This window comes from Peromyscus eremicus, chromosome 13 (genome assembly GCF_949786415.1).
Source record: "Peromyscus eremicus chromosome 13, PerEre_H2_v1, whole genome shotgun sequence".
Taxonomy (NCBI): domain Eukaryota; kingdom Metazoa; phylum Chordata; class Mammalia; order Rodentia; family Cricetidae; genus Peromyscus; species Peromyscus eremicus.
Window position 1 is genome coordinate 42,913,054 of NC_081429.1, and position 25,879 is coordinate 42,938,932.

The window sequence follows — 25,879 nt, forward strand, 5'->3', positions numbered from 1 at the left end:
AATTTGAAAAATGAACTTCAAAGCTTGAGTTCTTTTGAGTTACTTTTGGTTTTGTATCTTCTGCTTGCCTAATCATTGTACTATTGTGGAAGCAAAATAGAGAGTTCAAGGATTCATACTTAACCAAAATTATTCTTGTAGTAAGAGAATTAAAGACTTGCTCTTAGGTTTATATATCTATGTATTTACTAACACTACATATTACATACATAAACTCACAGTTTTAAAAATGGTACAGCAAATAAATAACATCCTTTATTACAATGTGGCATTTTATTATTTTTAAACAGTTCCAAACTTTTATACAGACCAGAAAAAATAGTAACAGACACTATGGTCTGTTGAGTTTTATGGTCTCTGTGATCCTAATTTGGAAAAGTCATCTCCAGTGGCTTTACAATAGTGAATTAATTAGAAGGATAATTTGCTGTACAGTAGGTATACATAGATCAAGCAGGTAGTTCTTCACAATTTCCTAATTTGACCTATGTGATCTCAGTGGAGCACTGTTTTCTAACTATTGGTTTGCAACTGGTTAGCAGACTGTCAAGTCACCTCAGCGGACACTGACTAACATTAAAATTTTTCGAAGTAGGCTAGATTAGGAAAAAAGTGGTACATTTGAAAGCATGCTTTATTATATCCTTAGTCCACACATGTGATGTGACTCTTACAATCACTTAACCACAAATCCATAGTTTTTATTGCTGAAATGTAGATTTATATATTAGCCCTCATTAGGTCCCCTATCCTTCTCTATAAAATTTTCTAGTTGAAATCACTTATATATAAGATGACATGAAATTACATATGTGTATATGTATGCACATTTGCAGGAATCTTCTGTATAAGCTTTAGCAGCAAGTGTGAAGTGGGAGATATTGTGAGAATTGGGGTGATACCTTAGTTTTCATGATAATCACTCACAATGTTGTTAATTCATGTGGATTGATAATTCATTGGAATGAACTGGTGTTCAGAAGTGAACACAGAAATATACGAGAATATTTTAGCTACACAGTGTTGCATTTAAAATAGTTTCCGGAACCATCTTCCTCATTATTCCAAGTCCTGTTGGTCTTCACCTTTGAACTCTTATTGTTTGTGGCTGCAAACTTGATGCTAACAAACCAATAGAGATGAACAGGAGTTTGGAAAGTAATTTAAAGACCTACTTTGATAATAACTCACTATGTGACCTGAGATAAATTAGTTAAATATTCTTAAATGTTAATGTCTTCATCTCTGACACTGGGATAATTAACTTGCTCTGTGAAATACATAGGTTATATCATTACAGGTTTTATATTTCTTTAAAACTATTTAAATGATACCCAAAGGCCCACAGTAAAAAGTAATAATGTCACTGTGACTACAACTCCCCTTCTTGCATTTTTATAAAATGTTATTAATAGTTCAGTGTGGTGTTTATAAGTGTGTGTATTTGCACATATATATAAGAATTAGCATATCATTTCTAACTTTCTGTCATTCAGTATTTTTTCACTTTTACTTCATGTTTCACCTCTTATTTTGGCACATAAAGATGAACCTCTCACTTTCCAAGTGCTCTAATAGTTTTGTGAGTCATGTTTATACTACAATTTATTTAGCAGTTCTGACTTAGTGGATGTTGAAAGTACATTAGTGACAATTATAATTCATGAACACTTCAAAACATGTAATTAGTTACAATGCACATCATCCTATAAGTCATATTTCTCTAGACAGAACTGTGTAGTCACATACCTGTAAATACATAAATTTGATGGATGGAGACAAATTGCTCTTCAAATGCCATGTATCAATTTATGAACTTGCCAATAGTTTCTTCATTGTTCATGGTTTTACTTGTATCAAAACAGAAGGCTTCCTGGTGCACCATCAGCAGATCCTGACTCCTCTAGAGATGTCTGGCTATTCTCATTGCGTTTGTTCATGAGCACACCCATTTGTTTGATTCCCGGTTTTCATCACCAAGTGGCCAATTGTGATCAGTTTCTTCATCCCTTACCTGATGTGAAATCCTGTCTTTCACACTGAGGAATTCTTTGATAATTTGCATCACAATTTAAGAGGTAACTTAGACATGTATCCAATGGGAGCCAAATCATCTTCATTCTCTTCTGATATTTTGAAAACAGAAGTAGAATAAGAAAAGGTGATGGGTATGCTATTTTGGTTTGTTTGTGTTTACAACAAGTCAGGATATACATGTTTGTGATATACCATAAATCAAAAATGACATAAGAATGTCCCGTACACCGTTGTTTTCCTTTGAGTTTGTTTGGTTTTTTTTTTTTTTTTTAAACAGGATATTAGAGTGTAACTTGAGCTGGCAATGAACTCCAGATGGTGCTGCCTCTGCCTTTTTAGCTACCCTTTATGGGATGTAGCACCATGCCTGGCAGCATGTCTTGCTTTGTGACAAGTTTATGAAGATGCAACCTTCAGTCTAAAGTGAATTGATAATTTTAACAAACATCCTGGCCTAGTTGGTAAATGGCATGCTTATAAGCATGAGAACTTGAGTCTGAGCCCCAGAAACTACATGAAGACCCAGCATATCCCTAACATTCTAATGCTGAGTATGTGGAGATAGGATAATCTGACAACGGGTGTGGGGTTCCTAGCTTTCCAGTCTAGTTGAGTTGTTGAATTCTGGATTCAATCAAAGAGTCCGTCCCCAAACACAAATTGGAAACCAATTGAGGAAGATGCCTGATGTTGATCCCTGACCTTCGTGCACATGTTAGTGCCCTGGCACCTGCACACAGCCGCACACACAACGGGGGGGGGGGAGAGAGAGAGAGAGAGAGAGAAGGGGGGAGAGACAAACAGACAGACAGAGACAGAGACCCATGCGCACACACACACACACATGCACACACACACATGCACACACTTGTATACACATATGAGCTCATACATACATAGCACAAACACATGAATATGTACAAACACACAATAATCCATTATCATTTTTATGCAGTTTCACACTCTTATGTTCTGAAATCTCTGTCTACAAACTTGTGAGTGGTATGTAAAATAATTCATATTCATTGCTAGGAATTTCTTATAGTTATTGATTCCTGACTCACAAACTGTGTAGATGTTAATAGTCTTTTAATGAGGGAAATTTCCCTCGTGGCTAAGAGGGTAGCTTAAAATCAACTTTAAATTCTCTCAATGAATCACTGAGTATGTCTCTATAAAATAGGTTAAATAGACCTCATTAATACATGAATAAATCAGGTGATGATAAAGAATAGACTTGACAACATCCCTTTCCTCTGTGACACACCTAACACTATTATCATGTCACAGCTCATGAGTCATGAGAAAGTAGACTGGGACAAGGGTCCAATGTGATTAATACCTGCAGAAATCTGGACATGCTTTTATTAACTGACTCAGAATGTCAGTTTCAGCATAGATCGTGCAACAAAAGACGGTGCTTTCCAGATGAACTCTACTAGTTACTTCATTTAGGGTTAAACTGTCACATCACCTATAGGCATAGATAACTTACAACATGGCCAGTTTGCTTGTTTAGCATATTTACAGTATTTACAATATTATCAGGTCATACTTGACTGGAAGGCCAATCATATCCATTGGGAAAAGCCTAGACAACTTTTCATAATTGTATTTTGAAACACATAGTTGTTTGTTTATATTTTTAAATCACCTTATGGAGCTTTCTTCAAGAAATTAGTACTTGGGTTGTTATTAACATAATTGGAAAACACTTAAAGCACATAATTCTCTCTGTGTCCAAATCAGTATACAGGCATATCATGATTTCCTCCTGTTGGCAACAATTTGAGGCTTCGTTTGTGTGTGATGCATAAAAGAGTATTTTAGGTTAAGACTCACTTCTATGTGTGCCTTTCCATCCTAATGAATTATTTACCACTCATTAAATTTCTCCTCAGAACAAATACTTCAAATATTGGCTTATGGAATCTTCTTAAAACTTGTGATTCCAATTTTATTTAAAAATATAAATTTCTGGCAACCTCTACATTATTCCTTCAGAACATGGGTTCTCAGAGAGGGAAAAGTTGCATCTTAATTTTACATTTTCCCAATTAATTCTAAAAATCTGTCTGATGGAGGGTACTCAGAGGGCTCCAGCCAGTCTCAGTGGGCAAATAAACAGCAGTGTAGCCCCGAGTTTCTTTCCCAGAGTCCCATTTCCTATACATTGCAGTATAATCAACAGGTATACAATTGTTGGCTGATCTGGGAGTGTTATTAGTTTTACTTTAAAATGACTTATGATGGCATTTTAAGTGAAAGCATACTACACAACCCAGAGTGTTCATTTTTGAACAATTTTGCCTTTTATAGTAGTGCATAGTGAATCTTAGAGCAAGAGAGAAGGTATAAAAATATCCTATCAAGCCCCTAGAGAGATTCTCCTTAAAACGTCAAAATCTCCACTCAGGAACTCATTCTATTTTTTTTTTTAAATTTAGTGTAATAGCTGATAAATTCTTCTGATAAATTCTTCCTCACATCCAACTAGGATCTTCTCTGTTTAATCCATTTATTTTCCTTGTGGTGTAAAGCTCATAGCATATAACTGAAAACATTGGCATTTTCATTGATTTTCAGTCAATGTAATGGGCATAGTGTATTTAGGGGTTTCTTTTCAGATTTATTGCATTTTGTTTTATATGTATGGGTGTTTTGCTTGCATGTATGTCTGCATACCACATGCAAGCAGTGTCCTCAGAGGCTGTTCGATTGCCTGAAACTGAAGTTACTGATGATTATAAGCCACCATGTGGGTGCTGGGAACAGAACCAGGACACTCTGGAAGAGCAGCTAGTGCTCTCAATTATGGAGTCATCTCTCCAGCTACTGGACATGATGTGTTTTATGGACATGATTTGTTGAAAATTTATTATTAAAAATAGAAAGGCCAAAAGGGTCATAGAGGTATGAGTCACTGAGTGTTAACTGAAGTTACAGGAAGTTTGATATGAGAGAAGGGAACAACCCTCTGGTGGTGTTCCCCGCTTTGCTGAAAATGAGATCTTCAGAATGAGCAAGGAATGATTCTATATCCAGTCTGCGTCATTTTCTTATGTGGTTGCTCATAGATTTTGTTCATTGAATTTCCCAGTTAGTGATACAGACGTTAACAGAGCAAACAGGAAATTATCATGAAAGGACATTGGGATTACGGTTCTGTAATAGCATAATTAATATGTCAATCAATCAAATCTTGTAAATGACTTACAGATCTTTCCCATTTTTAGCTAGACAGAAGGATGACTCTCAATTTCAGGCATCACAATGGAAGACCCCATTGGACCTATTTAACCTCCTATGATTTCTAGAGCATTGCCAGTCATTTTAATCACATAGGAATTAGATGATTCACAGACATTATTTTTAAATGCTATATATCTTGCTCTTAAAATGAGTTTTATGGACAGTGGTTGCAAGCTTGTGAAAAATGAACATCAAGCCACACTGAGAATAACTGAATCCAAATTTTCATGGACATAATGATTGCTATGTTAGAATTAAAATTCCTCTTAGGCTGTCTATACCGATATCACAGAGACTAGGTATAGAAAGTAAAAACAGTCAGAAAGCTTTGAAGAGAGGGAAGATAGAGAGATAGAAGTAAGGGAGAAGGGGAACAGGAGGAGAAGGGAAGGACATGTGAAGTATAAGAGGGAAATCTTCAAAAGTGCTATCTAAATTCAACCTTAATTATCATGTTAAAAATAGATTTTTCCTCTTGTTGTAATTATTTTTCTTTTGCTGTTCAGAAAAAGAAAAAAACAGTAAACTGTCACTGTAAAATAAAGTAAATTTATTCTAAGGCAACAATTTGGTCATAATACTGGTTATCAATATATTTAGAATAGTAATTCAATTTTTGTTTTGTTAGAAAGATACTGATAAAAATAAATCTGCTTATAGATATTCTCATTGCTGGAGATGGATTTCTCTGAACAGTTTCCCTCTCCATCAAGCATTTTGTCATTTAAATTTGCATATAGGATTCTTGTGGAATGTGTTAAATGAATTCTCATCCCCAGTTTCTCTTTACTATGCTTCATATAAAAAAGAATTTAACTTCCAAGATTTTACCCTTTAATTGTATAATAGCATGCTAATACTGCAAAAGGTAGTTAAATCTCCTGCAAAGTATTTAAGAGGATCCACTGAAGCAATTCAGAGAATATACTAAATATAGGAGGGAAATCTAATGAAATATACGCATAAAGGTGGAAATTAATGAAGGTAAAGTGATTATAAGTTAATGTACCTGTGAGGCTGAGATATTGATTTCAGGCATTGATTATTTTATGTGTCTAAATCATTACAATGGTGAGTAAGGTTTGCCATGCTATTAATATTAAGTAAATAATGCTTATGAATCAATAAATATTATTAAATAAACATATTCTATGCTGGTCTTCATTGCATCCTGTATCAACTTTGACTTATTGAAGGGAATATTTTTTGCCCTAAAAACAAAACAATGGAAAGCATAGTCTCTGCCAGATTAGTGTTTAGAAATTATGGTTTCCTCTTGTTAAATTTTCATTGGTCATTAAAGAAAGTGAAACTCTAGATAATGAAAAGTGTTGGTTTTTTTTTCATGTTGAAGACTACACAAAAATCAGATATAGGTTTTTGAAAAATGGAAATTTGCCTTTCTCTCTCATTATTATTATTTTTGGAGTGGAAAAATAACCTTTATTCTGCTTAGGGAAAACAAACAGAATTTCAAATACAGCTGTTAATAATAGGGAAAGAGTAGCATAAGTTGGTAGTTACAGATAAATCACTAAAGTACCTTTGATTTCTAACAGATTATCCATCATCATTTAAGTCTGTCTTTAAAGTTACTTCCTGCTCTACATTATCCTTAGTTGCCATCAAGTTACTATATAATCAGATGCCAACTGTTAAAGTATGGAAATGTTCCATTAGTTTCGATCTACGTGAACTGAAGTACTTCCTTCTTCAGCTCATGTGTTTGTGACCCAGCTCCTTGTCATACTAATGCCTCCTTCTATCTTTGGATATTACATATATGGACTCCGGATCTCCATGCAGGTGTCTTGGTTTATACTGGAGTTTGTTGATAAAAATTATTTATCAGCAGGATCCACAAATCATGCTGTTGCAGAGGTTGAGCAGATTTGATATAATGGAAAACTTTACATTGTCTCCAGTAAGAAATGAGGCTGTCCTTCAGACCCATCATACACATGAACAACTTGGTTCCTAATCATGCGCCAAAATTAGAGGTGCTCAGTGTCCTCTTGTTCCCTGGAGAGCATCTGGGAAAACAATAGTCTTCTGACCAATAATGTTGAGACATCTCCTATAGTGGGGACCTCAATGACATTCTTGGTACACAATATTATAGTAAGATAAACATGATTTCAACAATTTGCACTGCACACTTTGTGGATTTTATTTTCTCCTGTGATGCACGAAATGCATGGGTTCCAAATTCTACACCCTATTCACCTCTGCTTTGGCTCCTAACCTAACGGAGCACTCTGCTTTTCTTTCAACTGGTAGTAGCTTCTCTGCTGATGTATTCCTGCTTTGTTTCTGTTTCTGGTGAGTTGTGAGTCATTGCCTCATCTTGAAGTCTTTTGTTCTCCTGCTCCAATCCCTCATTTCGTGATTGGGCCTGTTCCTAAAGTTTTTGCTCAGTGATCCTTCGTTGCTCCTCCCTCAGCTGGACCTTTCCTTCTCCATCTTCTCAGTGGATGATTTCACAGTCCTCTGGTACCTCTTATCTTTCCCTTTCATCAACCGCCCATGTGTCATTTACATTTCCTCCAGCGTTCTGCTGTAGCCTGTGCAGCTTCGGCTTTTACATGTCCCACTTCAATATCCCTTTCCTTTCCCGTTCTGTCTGCAGAATTGCATCACTTACATCGTCTTTAGACGGCAAAACTCTGTGGAGTTCCTCGGCTTGAACCTCCTCTCCGGGTTCATCATAGTACTTTTTCTTCAACTCATCTATCTCCTGCATAAAGAAGACTATCCACACTACCCCCACCCCCAGTTTAGAATAAATCCCCAACTTCACATCTTCTTCTAGAGGATTGAAAATATCCTGAAGCAGAGCCGAGCAGCGATCTAAGGATGCCTGTAGATTGCTTTTGATAGAATTCTTCTTGCTTTGTTTTTAAATTAGTCCCTAATTCCAGTTGGAACACTTGATCAATAGCTTTGAAGGAATTCTCAATGAAGATCTTGATGGTTTGCTTTCCATAGATCCGGTGCAGGTCTAGCAGTTCCTGGACGGTTTCCTTGAGCACAGCAGATTTTTTTCTTTTCTTTCTTTCTTCCTTTTTTTTTTTTTTTTTTTTAAGGATTTGTACTTGGATAAAAATTTAAATGGATATTTCTTTATATTTCCCTGAAATTGAATGGAATATAAAACATAAAAATGATCCAAAAAATATGAGATAATACGAAAGCTATTGTGACTTTGAAATTTTTAAACTTTATTTATTATAGATAATGAAATAATTTAAAACATGTTTAATAGTTTCATAGAATAATCACTGTTATGAAGTTTACAAATTTTAGCATGTTATTTTCAAGTGTAATTACTTAATTACTGTTCTCGGTGAGAGTAAAGGTTTTTTTTTTTGTTTTGTTTTGTTTTGTTTTTTGGGTTTTGTTTTTTTTTTGAGACAGGCTTTCTATGTGTAGCTTTGGCGCCTGTCCTGGATCTCGCTCTGTAGACCAGGCTGGCCTCGAACTCACAGAGATCTGCCTGCCTCTGCCTTCCGAGTGCTGGGATTAAAGGCATGTGCTACCACCGCCCGGCGGAGAGTAAGGATTTTGATGCAACTATTTAATACTATTTTTAAAAATTGTGAGTTAGTATTCTTATCGTTTTAATGTTTTCTACATTAATTCCCTCACTTATTAGGGAAGGCCAAAGTAAATAAAGAGAAATTGAAACATTTTATCTATTTACATGAATCAAGACAGTTATAAATAAAAATTAACCTTTGGATATATGTGTCTAGAATTAAATACGATGTTGCTTATAGGACATGTTTGCTCTTGGCTTTGTGCTGCTGAATTGGAGCTGAGCAGTGCTTGTTACCTTGAAACAAAGTAATGATATGCTCTTTGATGACTTATTTGAAATGAAGTATTTTGTTTATTTAACATATGTCTGCTATTTTAATTAGTTACTTTTAGTCCATTGAAAGAACTTTATTCCATCTAGAATGGTAAACAAATATTTGGATACATTCTTTATAAAACTATGTATGAAAAGATTTCACATTATGTAGTATGAATTACTAACTTGTACATATAAGTGAATGTAGGATTTAGTTAATTGTTAGAAGGAATAATATAAGTGTAATATATGATAATTAAGAGCTAGAAGTTACAACTAATTTAGGGATATATATTTATGACATATATTATATATACATATATATTATATAAATTTAAAAGTATATGAATATCAATGACGGTTCTAAAACAATGGGATTAGCCAAAACCCAAGAAATATAACAAATGATTGGAAAGTATGTTACATGGTGTTAGATGACACAGAAAATATGGAAGGCAGGAGAAAATATTAAACAAAGTAAGAGTAAAATTGAAAAAGACAAAGAGAGGGTCAAGGAAGGGGAGAAAGAATAGGGAAATCTTTAGGAATCAGGTATTTGAGAAAGATTAAATACAGGTATTAATTAAGAGTAGATATCACTGAGAAATGAGCTCTGATCAAACACTTCAAAGTATACAGGCCTTGGGTTGTTATGCCAGAATGCATCTAACAGTCCCTACCACTGCCAAGAAAAACAAAATCTTCTACACATTTATGAGCAAAAATACTATGGGAGCCAGGCATGGTGACACATGCCTTTCATCCCAGTACTCCAGAGGCAGAGGCAGGCAGATCTCTGTGAGATTAAGCCCAGTCTGATCTACAAAGCAAGTTGTAGAACACCTAGGGCTATTATACAGAGAAAACCTGCCTTGAAAAACAAAACAAAACAAAACAACAAACAAACAACAACAACAACAAACTGTGACTATATGTTCCAAATTAAAGTCACTACAGATCATGAGGCCTAGCTCTGTTTTAATTTAAATTACATGGAACTTGTATTTATTTTATTACAGAGTAAGTAATATGATTGTGTTCACTATGAAAAGTTACATGTGTCAACATTATGTATAATCTACTGAGGATAGTCACCATATCACATGGAAACAGATCCAAGAAAAACCACAGCATCAGAAAACAATCAGCCACAGAATTTAAGACTTTTAAAAATCTAGTAATAAGTGCTAATGGTAATTCTTGTTCTTTAGTAATTTACTCACTTTTCTCCAAGAGATACTTTGTTAGCCTCCTACATCATTTTATCTTTCCAAGAAGTGGTCTAGCATCTAGAAGATGCTTTCTTTGATTGGCAATTTCTCGCATCTTACTCAATAAAGATGTTGTGTACCATTGTGTACCATGGGCTAAATATTGTCCTTGTGCCTGGAAATAAGTACTTCAGTGATTTAAGGAAAGCCAACAAACTCCCCATTTGAACAGGCAGAATAAACTAACCCAGTCAACACAAATGTTGTAGAGAAGGCAATAACACTGTGTAATGCACGTACACAGCATTACTCACATTCATCATGCTAAGCACTTTACACTTGTGTCTCTGGTTTGTCTCTAATCCTGTAGGACAAGTAGTCATTCTAGTCCTATTGTTGGGATGATAACATGAGATATAGTGTAGTAGAGTTTGGAATGAGCCGAGGCTGGACTTCTATATGAACTTTACCTTCTACTCAGGAACAAGAGTAATAGAGAAGTTCAGCTTGGAGACATGCCTAGTAAGGGTTCACAATAAGGATTGCTCAGCAAAGAAGATAGGAGCACTTGGAAGGTAAATAAATGCTACAGGGAAACACAATGAGAATCAATCGTCAGGGAGCAGTGTGAAAGAGTGCCTGTTCTGCTACATATGAGAAAGATGGGCAGTGGTGAGTGACTCCAGAGGAGGTAGAAATTTCCATAAATTCATGGAGGAGCCTTCATTTTTGCTAAGGATTTAATCCACTGGTACAGGGGTGGCAAATATTTTATACTGTGAATCAACACTGAACCGAGCAATGGCTTCTACATTATTATTATTACTATTATTATTATTGGATTTTCTGTTCATTTTACATACCAACTACAGATTCCCCTTTTAAACTATTTCTTCAGAGCAACATTGAGGATTCATTGGAAGGAACGATAAGAAGCCCTCTTTAGAAGGATATGCAAAACTTTATAGATATACATAAACTAGCATAGATCCAGGAAGGTAATACAAATTTAATGAAACAGAATTTATATTGCTTGATGATTTTCTACTGGTATCAGAAGGGATAGGGAAAAGAAAAATATGAGACCCATGTTTATTTTCTAGGTGAGCTATTGGTCAGATAGCAGTGTTTCATTGACTGTGATGAAAATTAATGTAGTCTCTGGTAGAAGTGGTGTCTAAACAGCTTAGTCCAAGAAATGATAACCAAGAAACCAGGCAAAACTATAAATAAAGGAGCCATGGAGTGATACACTGCATATACTTGGTAGTGTGCATACTGAGAAAGTACTTGGGAAGTGTGTCTCTATAGTAATTGAAGTAAGCAGAGTGTGTCTCTCTTTACTACATTTAATACCCCATCTGTGCATTGCTGTGAATAAATTATACAATGATTCAATGCTGTGGATTAGATTGACAAGTAAGAAAAGACCAGTGAAAAGATTGGTTGTTTTCACCCTCCTTTCCTTCCTTCCTTCCTTCCCTTCCTCCCTTTCTCCCTCCTTTTCTCCTTTCTTCCTTCCCTCCTTTCTTTCATCCTTGCCTTTTTTCATATAACATATAATGTGAATCAAGTAAAAATTTATTTCCCCATCTGTTGAGTGCTAAACATCTTAAAGGAGTGTTGAGGGCACTTTCTCTCAGAGAGACTTCCTGTACTCAGGTTTAGCAACTTCATTGTTCATTCCATTATTACCAAACCTAATACATACATGCAATGATTTTTATAAGGCCTTATACCTATTTGGTGGACACAAAATAATGTTATATATAAATAAACATGTATATATACACACATATAAATGAAGCTTTTGTATAGTAATTTGCTTCTAATTACAGACTTAATTCATTAAAGGTTTTCTGAATTAATCAATATTAGATGGAATAAATTGTTGTTGCAGAACACATGCTTTGTTGTTACAAACATAGATCTGTGGGTGGATGGCTTTAATTGAGGCCCTATCTCTGTCTTCTACAGTGACAAGGACTGTGTGTGCTGAACAATGTGATGGCAGGTGCTATGGACCCTACGTTAGTGACTGCTGCCATCGAGAATGTGCTGGAGGCTGCTCAGGACCAAAGGACACTGACTGCTTTGTATGTTTGGGAATCTCTCCCCTCTCTCTCTCTTTCTCTCTCTCTCTCCTTATGTCTGAATCAGAGTCACATTGAATATTTAACACTGGGTTATATTAAGATTAAGTTTGATCATATTATTATTGTAAAAGGCATTCTACCATTGAGTTGACTATTGATTAAACAGAATTAATTATTTGTACCAGTTAGATCAATTCTGCCTTTCTTATATAATTTATATGTGACATGAATGTATTGAAGAACATGAATGAGAACATGCTGGGATATCTTTCAGAAACTGAGAAAATCATTTGCACATATTCAGTGCTTATTTACCACTTTGTGTTTTTGCATTATTGAGTCTCATGAGTGAGGACAGCTTGCTTCCTGAATATCAATTTCAAGGTTATGTCAGAGAAATTTATGCATTTAAATATTTTCCAGTTTGCACTGTTAACAAACTAATATTGTTCTATATTTAAAATACAGAAATGCATATCTAAATCTATTTACATGATAAACTGTATGGCTAGTATTTTTGAAGAGGATATTTTTATTTCAATAAAATTAACATTTATAGCTTTGTTGAAAAATTTTAAATTACATTTGATATTGTATTCTTGATGTAAATTTTTGTTCCTTGGAATATATATATATATATATATATATATATATATATATATATATATATATATAACTTTTTAATGATAATTTACTCAAGTTCATAAACCAGAATACTAATTTTAATCTAAAATAATAAACAGTACACTGTTTTATTTTTTAAATGAGCACAACAAACTATTTTTCCACTTCTCAAGAATCCAACAAACACATATTAGAAATGTATTTTGTTCCACCAAACACATATTTAAAAGGGAAATTTTTAACAACTGAATCTTCATCCAATTAACAAAATAGAAGTTAGAGCACTAAGGCTGTAGCTAGTTGTTGCTTGACTCTTAAAAATTCTAAGGAGCTTGATGTGTCTACTAGGATTCTACAGTGAAACAAAGCTAAGTCTGGTGAAACTGAATCCAAGCAAAGAATAGAGGGGCTTCTACATGTTACACATCTAGGGAAGAGCCTTGGCAGCCAAACTGAGAACCTTTTCTTTTCTGTCATTGGCATAGACAGGAGAGGACCAGGCTTGATTTTGAAGACACTGCACTCTGCAGGTGTTGCATTAATGATTCCAAAGCCAGCACAGTGGGGAACAGTAGGAAAACCTCTCTCTGTAGGATGTGGCACTGTGCCTTTTCTCTTGTATTATTGTGATAAGCAGTACCAGGTGCTCTCAAGAGCTCTCATTTCATTACTATATTGGAATGCTCCAGTGATCCTACTTTGGCGTTTAATACAGAATGTTGACGAACGCCAGACTGAGGCTTTGGTATACGTTACATCGTGCTTGTGTGCTAACTGGAAGGTAAATTTGCTCCATTCCTCTGGCTTATATCCCCTCGTTCCAAAGCAGCCTATGTACATTGCATATCAGTGCAGAAAGTGTGTTAGTAATTCAATTATAAGAATACACGATGTTTCATGGTCATAAATTAAAACTTACTGAGTTTTCTAGATTGCTTTTTAATAGTCTTCCGATAAAGTGTCATCTCAGTGAATAATGTACCATCATTGAGTCTCTTTCTGATTATGTACCTTGTAGACCATCATCAGAGAATTGTCATGTTGTGATAAAGTGTTTGCTAAAACAACAATTGATGATGCAAATGTTGCAAGGAAACAGAATAAATTAATTCTTATTAATAACCATATGACAATTCATAATGAAATGTAAAACAGAGCTTTGATTCTTGTGAACTCTTTTATGAGGCCTCAGTTATTCATAGGAAAGCTTCATTTCTTAATTAAAAGAGTTAGGTTGTCCATATGTTTGCTTATCACATGTTTATTTGTGGTTTTTGTGATACCAAAAGCATAATTCTCAGGTAGGAAAACATTTTTCAATTCTTCTCAAGAGAATTTGAAAATATGAATGAAAACACATCTGAAAACAAATTTATGTTAACAAAAATCAAAGGCCTTTTGAACATGGTGGCTACAGTAAATGACATATCCATTATGAAAAATTATATCACTTTATTTAAGCACAGACTAATAATAGCTCAACAGCTCTTCATATTTTAACTCCTATACCCATGATATTTGGTTAGTCTCCTGCCCCAGCTTCTCCTTAAGTCCTGGTAAATAAATGACCATCATTATGTTCCTCCTGTAGATACTTGAACTTAACATGACACACACAAGACGTGAGCTTGCCAGTCACCCTCTCCAAATAAATTTTTATCTATAGAACTGGAGACGTAAACCAACTGTAAAGATTAAACATAAGTATGTGTAATCAGTGTGAACTCAAATAATCTATCAAATTCATCTATATTCAACATTACTAACCAATTCTCATTTTAAAACTGTGTTGATATGTTCTACTCTATGTGAAGACCAGTAATCAGAGATGGTAATTTACTGACACAGAGGGGGTAAGAGGTTGAAAACTTAAAGACAGAACAACTTCAAAACTATGAATTTGGCAGAATTCATAACATTGAAATATATGAAGTATAGCACCTTTCAGTAAACCATGATAGCAGTGCTTTATTGACAAGTTTATAGGAAGGTTATTTATAAATGTATCTGCTGTGTTGCAGGCTTGCATGAACTTCAATGACAGTGGAGCCTGTGTTACTCAATGTCCCCAAACGTTTGTCTATAATCCAACCACCTTCCAGCTGGAACACAACTTCAATGCAAAGTACACATATGGAGCATTCTGTGTTAAAAAATGCCCACGTAAGTAACACACTAAGATACATCAAATAACCAAAGCTCTACTTGAAAAAAAAAATGAGAGGTTTCATGTATGATCATTTTCATTTGAAACTTGAATAATAAAAGTAGTAAATTATTTTACATTGTCTGTGGGTCCTGCCATTTATATTTCACAAAGAGAGGAAAGTAAGGATCAACATATTTAAGTGATTACTTTGGAGTCATATGAGGTCATACCAGGCTTGAGGTTAGAGTGGTGGCTTACTGATTCTTAAACACTTGGTATTTTCTCTGTACCTTTGTTTTCAATGTGTGATGCTGTTTCTCAGAAGAGATCATTGTTGACAGCAGTGTGTATGATAAACAAGGTCAGATAATGACATGGTTGGGTTTATGCCTATATTTATTAGTAATTGTTTATGCTAGAATATATGCCAGGATAATTGAACAGGTATGAAGATCGTTAAGTGATATTTAGCAAACTGATAACAAATGCTAACAATTCAAGAAAACCACCATTACTTTGATCACATATTAAATATTATATGTGATCATATATATACACATATATATCATATATACGTATGGTATTCATTGCTTTTAGTGACCAATGGGATTTTCACCTATTGAAAAGTCTAATTAAGTAATTTATTTAAAATTTTTAAAAGTTAATAACTTCATTAACTTATGTACTCATCTGAGTGGAGGCTTTATAATCTATAGAATATAAATATGACAGCAGGAATATTCTTCTTTTGATCAGTTGAAGGTACTTCATTGCTTTTAAGTTATAATGCTAAGACTATCTGTGGACTGCTCACTGGGCTCAATTTGGCAAACTACAACTCTCTTTGAGAACAAGGTCATTTAGCTTCTAAACACAGGTCTACACTCCCCAGTTCAGCATCCTGAAATTTAAAAACTCAACCTATTGAAGAAAAGAAAAATGGGTCAGGATTTGGTGCATCCCACACAGAGTCCTTTGTGGTGGGCGTTCTGTGACAGATATAAACTTGCAATCCAAAACATTTTCTACCTGTGTCTACCCCAGTGAATTGCTCATGCCTCTTGTGTTAGTCACTTTTGTGTTGCTGTGATTAAAACACCTAAAAGAAACAACATAAGAGGGAAAAGGTTAATTTTGTGGCATGCCGCCAGAGATTTCAGTCCCTCATAAAGCAGGGGAGGTATCGAATGCGTGGTAGTGTAACTTGTGACAAAGACTTCCCTTTCATTGAGAGTGGGCCTGAGGCAGGTAAGAACCAGAGCTTTTGTGATCTTCCAAAGCCTTCTGACAATAATCTCCTTCAAACCCACAGTGCCTGCCTCTGAAAGGGGCCACAGGCACAAGCAGAAGCTGGAGGACTAGTGTTTAAGATATGACATTATAGGGACCATTGCAGACGACTAACCATACCGTTCTTCTACCTTCCATCCTGTGCCTTCCAGAAGTTCCAATCTTTCTTCTCACAGAGCAATCTAGTGCTCTTGAGTCACTCTTTTCTCCATACAAAGGACTGGGCTGTTAGTAACTACTTAGAAAATGTCCCGTTAGAAGACTTTGCTGTGTATCTGCTTTGATTTCTTCCACTACATTGTCTGAGTGCCCTCCTTCAAGCATTGCTGATTATGGCAATGCTGAGCATAAATCAACCCTGACCCATGATTACGTTCTCTGTCTCCTTCAGGTCCAGACTCCATCACAGGAGCTGTTTCTTAATTGGTAAACAATCCTGTGCCTTAGACAGTATGCCTTGGCTATCTTAGAGGTCTTGTTAGGTTTTTCTAGGTAGAACTTCATAACTCTCCATAGCATTTGCTCCCACCATAGATGAAATATGTCTCTTCTGCTTTGGACAGGCTTCCTGTTTGGAATCTTTGATAGGATTGTATATAGGTCCAGAGAAGTATTCAGGGGAGGTTGCTGCATTCCAAACCAGACTGTTCTTGCAAACATCATGTTGTCCCTCTATCTCTGATACCTCTGGGTGCAGTAATTTATTCTGTTTTTCGACGAGAAAGTTCTGGCATCTCACAGATTGCTGGTTTCCTAAGAATGTCACCAAGTCTAAATAATAAGCTATCCCTTGTCTAAATGTATACCTTTGCTAAAGTGGTATCTTTCAAATTTTCACTATGTATCAGAAAGGTTTGGTGGCATGCCAATAAAACACTGGATACATTTTTAACATTTCCTCTTGGATTTGAAGTGCACTCTCTTGATCCAAGGCAGTTTAATGTAAGCTTCATTTGTGCTTCATGAACTTGAAGTATTTTAGACTTCTAACTTGCATAATGTCATGAAATGAAGTGGAAGTATTGAGAAACACAAACTAAATGTAATGTAGTTTCCTAAGTCTATAAAAGAAATCGCTCTATCTTGGGGGCAATTTGGAATGTGGAGCAGTAGCCAAGCAGAGACTCATTCTTAGCACACACTGTTCTTGGAATGGAATGTGAGCATTGGAGATGCTGTTTTGGGTTGGGGTATTAGAGGGGATTTGTTTTAGAGAGAGAGAGACATATACATTATCAATGATGCTAACTATTTTCAAATTGTAAACTATCTTTTTTCATACTTGATGGTTTAACATTGACATTATTGTTTATTTGACTTTTTTCTTTTTTAATCAGATAACTTCGTGGTAGATTCCAGTTCTTGTGTGCGTGCTTGTCCAAGTTCCAAGATGGAAGTAGAGGAAAATGGGATTAAAATGTGTAAGCCTTGCACTGATATTTGCCCAAAAGGTGAGTGATGCTCAGAGTATTGGGTTATAACAGAGCCTTACCAAAGGCCTTCCTGTACTTTTGTTTATTTGGTTGGTTTTGTGGGTTTAGTTTGGTTTTGTTCTGTTTGTTTGTTTGTTTGTTTTTTGAGACAAGGTTTCCCTGTGTAGTACTGGCTGTTCTGGAACTTGCTCTGTAGACCAGGCTGGCTTTGAACTCAGAGATCTGCCTGCCTCGGTCTTCTGGCTGCTGGGATTAAAGGTTCAAGACACACCTCCTGGCTTTATATAACTTTTAGTAGGCCAGTGGGACTAGTTATCCTCCCACAAAAAATGACTGACAACACACACACACACACACACACACACACACACACACACACACACACACACTTTGTTGTTGTTCTGAAAAATACTGGCTAATAGTGGTTTTGATTGACTTTGAATTATACTAAGAGACTGGCCCAGGAAATACCCAGGAACTCAGAAATCAAAGGATATTTATTTCCTTTTTTTCTTTTAGGCAGAGCTAGGAATTGAGCCCATGGCTTTAATCATGCTAGGCAAGTACTCTACAATCAAACCACATCACTGCCAAGAAGCAGCAAATGTTAAACATTTTGCACAAAGCAAGGATCCACTAGGTGTTTAGTATCTCATAAATTATTTCTATACAACAAGATCTGCAAAGGGAAGGACTACACAGCACTCACTCACTTTAACTTGTCTTAAAACTCTATTTTAACAGATGTATGCAGTGATAAGAAGTGCATTGTAAGTATTAAATCAATGAAATGAATAATTTGTGTTGTAGAGTTTTAGTGAAGAAAGACATCTTATCTAGGCCTGAATGCTCGAATTCTTCATCAGAAGGAAGCCTTTAAACAGGATGAAAGCAGAGTTCAAATCTTTTAAACGTTAAGCTTTTGAAGTACTAAGGTTAGGAAAAAGGAAACCTCATACTTTCCGACTACACTCTTTTTTGTGTGAATGTCTCCCTCTCTGTCTCTATGTCTGTCTGTATCTCTGTATATGTATATATATAACGCATATGCACTCAAATTGTTTTTTAAAGTAGAGCCTTCAGGAAGCATAGATAACATTTAAAAAGTGTAAATATTTGAATGGCACTAGTACTGACTCATATCATAATATTCTTTACTTAATATGTATTTTAATACACTAGTGTTATTCAAATTGTAGGTTGTAAATGATTAGTAGATCAATGAATTATTTTACAGAAGTACCAGCATTTTCAAAATATTAAAAGTTGTGTTTTGAAATGATTTTCATAATGAGAACTTTTATCTGTTAATACAAAGCATTCATGGATTAAAAAAAAAAAGTTTTGTTTCAGTTAGGCCTAGGTGGTAACTATGTGCTGGCTCTTAAATTTAAACAAAATTCTTACAGTGAGTCTTGATAATTAGATTATGATACAGAGAAAATATTTCCATTCAGTCTCAGTAGTAAATGTCGAATGAAGATTTAAAGAAAAGTAATGAGCTAATGAAAGGAGTAGACAGTTTTCCAAGGAAGGAATACACACACACAGCCAATAAGTCGCTGTCAAATGTTTAGAGCCCTAAACTATCAGAGAGATGCATATTAAAGCTGTTCAAATTCCTGTCTCATTCAAAATGTTGCCAAAACTAAATGGCAGATGCTAGCAGGAGAAGGGAACACATACCCTGCTGCTGAGAATGTAAACTGGTACAGCCACTTTGGAAAACAGCTTTAAGTTTACTCCAAAGACTGAGAAGTAGAGCTGTCATATAATTCAGCTCTTGTTTCTAACCAAAGGGCTCTAAAATCAATACACCATAGACACTTACACTGCCTTGTATATAGGTGTACTATTTACAATAAACAAAAAATAGAACAAGTCTAGTTGTCTATCAGCAAATGAATAGATAATAAAAATATTGCATTATGAAATTTTAGAAAGAAAATTAATCATGACATGTTTGGAAAACAGATGCAACTGAAAATCATTATGTTAAGCAGAGTAAGCTAGGCTCAGAAAGGACAAACGCTATATGTTTTCTCTGACATATGGAACCCATATTTAAAAGTGTGTGTTCGTGTATATGTGACTGAGAAGAGAGTCATGAGAATAGAAGGAAGTTACCTTAAAGGTGGAATGTATGTAATAATGAATTAGTAGCAGAATATCTAGAAGAATGAATGGAACCTGCCTCTCAAGTGCTGGGATTGAAAGTATGCTGTGGTAAAGTTTTGTGTCCCCCAATATACTGTGTCTCCCAATAAAATTTACCTGAGGATCAGAGGAAAAAGCCAGCCACTATATAGAAGTCAGATAATGGTAGCACACGCCTTTAATCCTATCACTTGGGAGGCAGAGGTCTGTCTGAATCTATGTGAGTTCAAGGCCACACTGGGAACAGAGCCAGGCATGGTGACACATGCCTTAAATTCCAACACTAGTTAACCATGGAGGTATGGAGGTCTGTACAGACAGCAGGAAGTGACAGAGCTGGGCAAGAAGAGGAAGTGGTATAGCTGGACAGAGAGAGCAAATCACATGGCAGAACAGCAAGGCATATAGGCTTGGGTAGACAGGAAGTAGCTTGTCTTTGGAAGGTGCGGAGTTGGTGAGGTGAGTTTAGCTGTGGCTTTCCCTATTTCCCTGATCTCTCAGGTAAATTTTATTGGGAGACACCGTACTTTTGGGGGGCACAATATATCTTTCTACCTCCTTACACACCCAACTTCATGGGCTGAGGAAAATATGAACACACATAGGCTATGTGAACATTTACTAGACATGCACAAATTCAAGCCAGATAAAATACAGTACAGAAAAGTGGAAGTGGGCACAAAATCCAATCCCTCCTCTAACCAAGAAGCTATTTGTAATTGATACCTGTTGGGAAAGGTAAAATCAGTTTTCTCCAATAAAGTGATACTGGGTAGATCAATCATACTCTAGAAACAGCCTCATGCTCAGCAGTAGGTAGCAAATACAAAAGAGACTCCATGTTTTGTTGTTTGTTTGATGTGTGTGTGATGTGTGTGTGTGTGTGTGTGTGTGTGTGTGTGTGTGTGTGTGTGTGTGGTATTTGTTTTAGGTTTGAATGGGTTTTGTCTTTTTACTTTTATTTTCTTGAGTTTGGGGCTTGTTGGGGAATGGTTAACTGAGAGAGAAAATAGAATTATTTTAAATTGATAAGGGAGTAGGGTCAGTACTAGTGAATTTGCTTTATATATATATATATATATATATATATATATATATATATATATATATATGTAGTGCCAAAGGAATATATAGATAAATAAATAAATCAGTTGGGCCTGGTATTTCATGCCTTTAAAACCCCAGCACTCCTTTAATCTTAGCACTCTGGAGGCAGACTGGAAGACTGGTCTACAAAGTGAGTTCCAGGACAGCCATGCCAAAATAGAGAAGCCCTGTCTTGAAAAACCAAAATTTAATAACTATCTTTTAGGAGGGAAAGGTATTTTTAAATTTTGAAATAAATGCTATTATTTTATAGTGAAAAGCGCAATAATGTATTAGCCAAGAATATGTTTTTGAGCTGTTTACTCTGAATCTTGCTTCTATAGCGTGTGATGGCATCGGTACAGGATCATTGATGTCAGCTCAGACTGTGGATTCCAGTAACATTGACAAATTCATAAACTGCACAAAGATCAATGGGAATCTCATCTTCCTTGTCACTGGGATTCATGGGTGAGTATTCAATTTTGTACACTATTGTTTTGGGAAGTGAAGGTGTTCCTTCACTCTGCAGGCTCGCATCATTGATTCATCTGGACTTAGAAAAGTTTTATCCTAACACTCTTTCCAGCCAAAGTAGTGGATAGCCCTCCAGGAGTGCTGGGGACTCATCTGCCTTCAGAATTTGGTCAGTATTTAGGTATGACGATGCAAATTTGTAATTCAGCTTAAACGTGCATTGAGAGCAAGCTCCGAAAACCCACTGTCTCAGCAAGCCCAGGTTTTAGGGAAACACCACTAACATATAAAGTGAGGAATTCCCTTTGAATTTGCAACACATTAGTTCAAAACAACATACATCCCTTAAAAAAAAAAAAAACACATGAACCAACTCAAAGAATCTGACATAAAATTAAGTTGAAATTCTCCTAAGCTGCTTTTAAAAATTCCTGTCTCAAAAAAAAAAAAATTTCACTTTGTTCTTATGTATTCTTCTCTCTCTCTTTCTCTTATATGAGGAAATTAGCACAACTATAAAGTGGGTTTTATTTTGGTAATAAAAATTCTTACATTATCTGGGGTCCTTCATTACAGAACCGCCTGCTGGCTTTAACTGGGGAAATAACCAAATTTGTATTCTTTGTGTAATAAAAACGTCAATAGTTGTACTTTGTATTTTATCTATTTGTCTATATTACTACTTAATCTCTAAATATTAGTGCTACAGGCTACAAATAAAGACTATCACTCACGTATTTTAATTCAAACTCTTACACTGAACATATATCACATCATTTCTGGAAGCAAAATAGCTTAACACATTATGAATAAGTATTCGCAAATAAGAACAGCATGAGCAATGTGACAAAGTATTTATCTTCATTCAAACAAATTATTATTTATGCTCTTGCATACAATATCTTGATTTAAAAATGTAGTTTTTAATATGGCCCCATGTCATGTTCTGTAAAGGTTTACATGTATTTTGTGTCCAGTTTGTTATTTTTAGACAAACCAAAGCTTTTCTTAAAATTAGGATTTCTAACTTCTCACTTAAAAAAAACTTGGTAATTCTCAGCCCACATTGACATATGACAGTGATGTGTTATAGATGAGAAACCCTCACCGTTTTGAGATGGGATCCATTCAATTAACTTCACTAAAGTCCCCACATTTCCTCTGATGTCACCTGCATTGTTGACCTAGCATATTTAGCCCATTGGGTGGGAGATTTGGACCAATATTTACTTCCTTTCTTTATAATTTAATGAGTACTTGGTATCCAAAAAAGAACTTATGTATAGACTAGTTATTACTTTTTAAAACGAAATATCCCTCTGACAAAAAGAACATCTGTTAGTAATACTATCTGAGGATCCAAGAAATAAAATGGAGCCACCTGACACTCATTACTTCTTTCCACGTGGACAAATACATTAATTATTTTTCCTCTTACCATAATAAAATACCCTGATAAAAGCAATTTAAGAGAGGACGTGTTTATATTGGTTCACCGTTTCCAAGTTCAGCTAACATGGTAAGGAAGTCATGGCACCAGGGCCTGGAGGAAGCAGAACACATTGTGTGTATAGCTCTCTCCCCTTGGTATTCTACCCAGAACTCCAGCCTCTAACACAGTACCATGCCCTTTTCAGGTTGGTCTTTCCACCTAAACTGACTCAGTCAAGATAAGTACTCACAGGTATTCCCAAAGGCAACCTAATCCAGATTACCAATCACAGATGTACTTAGAGATTTACCTCCTATGAGACACTAGATCCTCTAACATTGATGATGTTAGCCATCATAGATATATAAAAAGTAGCAGTTTCAAGCCTTCAGTGGTCAGGGCAATTTGAAAGTATAATCTCATGAATTGACTTGTTTTAGAGAAGTCTTTTTTGACATTGTCAGATTTAACATCATAAATTCATATGTATATGTTTATAAAGCATTTGACATCTTAATAAATTCAAAATAAAGTTTTCAGATTATGTGCCCTGTTAAATACATACATTTTAAAAATCATTGTAATTTCTTGTTATAATTAAAACAAACATATGAAAATATCTAGTGTGATAAATTGATGTTGCAAGAAAATCCCTCAACTTCTGCTAAACTAAAAACTTAGGTTTATGAGAAATGATATTAGAAATCATTCTGTTGTAAAAAAAAAAATACAGGAAAATAAAGGTCACATGAATAGCTGGAGCCTGAAATAGAAAATAACTAAACATATATATTACATACACACACACACACACACACACACACACACCACACACACACACACACACACCACACACCACACACACACACACCACACACACACACGCTCACTCTCAGAGGGAACTAAGTTTCTTTGAAGTTGGGATAACATTGCTAGGGAATTACACACTAACGATGGCTTTGTAAAATGAGCACATCTGAGATTGTCTCTGGTAGTTCTTTTTTAAGATCTTGGGGGACACAGGGAAATCCTTTACTGTAATATGATTTTAATAGCATTGCCCTTTGGTTCTTACTAAAAGCCTAATTACTATTACAATTAAAATATTCCTGTAAATGCCCCAAATTCCCTTTCGTGGAGTGGTACTACCCCCATTGAGAACCACTGGACAAAAGTGGTTTATAGTAGCAGAATAATTATAAAAATTGGCATGCATAAGGTCAAAATTCTTTGAAAGAATGTCTGGGAGGTGAAAGTTTGAAAAATAATGATTTAGCAAGGCTTAGAATAAGTATTTTAGTCTTATTTCATTGTAGAACTTTTTGGGGGAGTTATGCTACTTATGACGATTTTACAAATTCATATCTCCTTCAGAGTGAGGTTATAGTTAACAGATAATTACAAAACAAATAAAAACAACTATCTCCTGGGATCAAATGTGTTGTAAACTAGGAACCACATGCAAAATATGAAACGTTAAATTCCTCATTCTATGCAGACTATAATATCACTAATTTATTCAAGTGAAAAAGAATTGCCTAGAAAAATCGCCATGGACTAGAAGTCCAAAGGAAAAACCTTGTCTTTAAAATGAACTCAACGAAAGACAAATGGGACAGTTTATGTAGGTGACCCGGTCCAAACCAGCATTGAGTTTGAATAGCAGCTACATGATGGATGGCATGAATGGAGCTTGGTGGATTCTCTTTCGTGTCAAATGCTCACTTTCCTCCAGTGAAAAACTGAGAAATGGATGGATAATAAATAGCTCTTCTGGTTGTTTTGGTGAATAAATCAAAAAGTATTTTGATTTGTTCAGCCCCATACCAGTGAAATCTTAATGAACGGTACAAAGGGAAGGAAAGTGGAGGGGTGAATGCAACAGAGGAAAGGAAAAGCACTAAGGACAGGTCAAGAAGGAAGTAAAAAAAAAAAAAAAAAAAAACAAAACCTCTGTGACTATGTCTAATTCATAGCTCAGAAAAGTTAACAAATCTTACCTTATGGGTTAGCTGTAGTCTTTTATAGACTGTCTTAGAAAGAAAGCAAATCAAGGCAAAATTTTGTTTCAGGTACATCATGCTTCTTATTTCAGATGATTACCTGTCCTTAATCATAGTACTGACCTCTGAAATACTTTGAATTTAAAGTTTGATACCATTGTGTCAGGAGGAAAATAAATAGGGCATTTTTTGCAAGACAAATAAATGTGAAGTATGATATATCCTTCATTTTCAGTCTCATGCTAGAATGGTCCATATATTCTGAAGCCCTTCCCATTCATTTCATGAAACTATAACTATAAAGCCAATTCAATAGATCTAAGACTGTGGTGGTGGTGGTGGTTTATTTAGTCTGTGTGTGTGTGTGTGTGTGTGTGTGTGTGTGTGTGTGTGTGTGTGAGCACATGCATGTGTGCACCTGTGGGGAGAGAGAGAAGTAAAGGAAGGCAGAGTAGATTTTAATAGTCACTACTATAGATACTATAACAATAAACTTCTAGTAAATAAAATGTTTTATGTGCCGGGCGGTGGTGGCGCACACCTTTAATCCCAGCACTTGGGAGGCAGAGGCAGGCGGATCTCTGTGAGTTTGAGGCCAGCCTGGTCTACAAAGCGAGTTTCAGGAAAGGCACCAAAGCTACACAAAGAAACCCTGTCTTGAAAAAAAAAAAGTTTTATGGACTTTCAATGCTGTTACTCTCAATATAACACAGTTCTTTAATGGTGAGGTCAAAAGTCATAATTAAATGATACTGTGTTCAGAAACATTCCTTTCA

General features: G+C 35.4%; 1 protein-coding gene across 1 annotated transcript in view; it reads left to right on the forward strand.

Moving 5' to 3' along the window:
• Erbb4 (erb-b2 receptor tyrosine kinase 4) overlaps positions 1–25,879 on the forward strand; it is a 708,187-nt gene that overhangs the window by 369,884 nt on the left and 312,424 nt on the right. The window contains exons 6-9 of the mRNA XM_059278119.1: positions 12,334–12,452; positions 15,098–15,239; positions 17,853–17,966; positions 21,536–21,662. Of these exons, the coding sequence (XP_059134102.1) occupies positions 12,334–12,452; positions 15,098–15,239; positions 17,853–17,966; positions 21,536–21,662 (502 nt within the window). The remainder of the gene's footprint in view (positions 1–12,333; positions 12,453–15,097; positions 15,240–17,852; positions 17,967–21,535; positions 21,663–25,879) is intronic.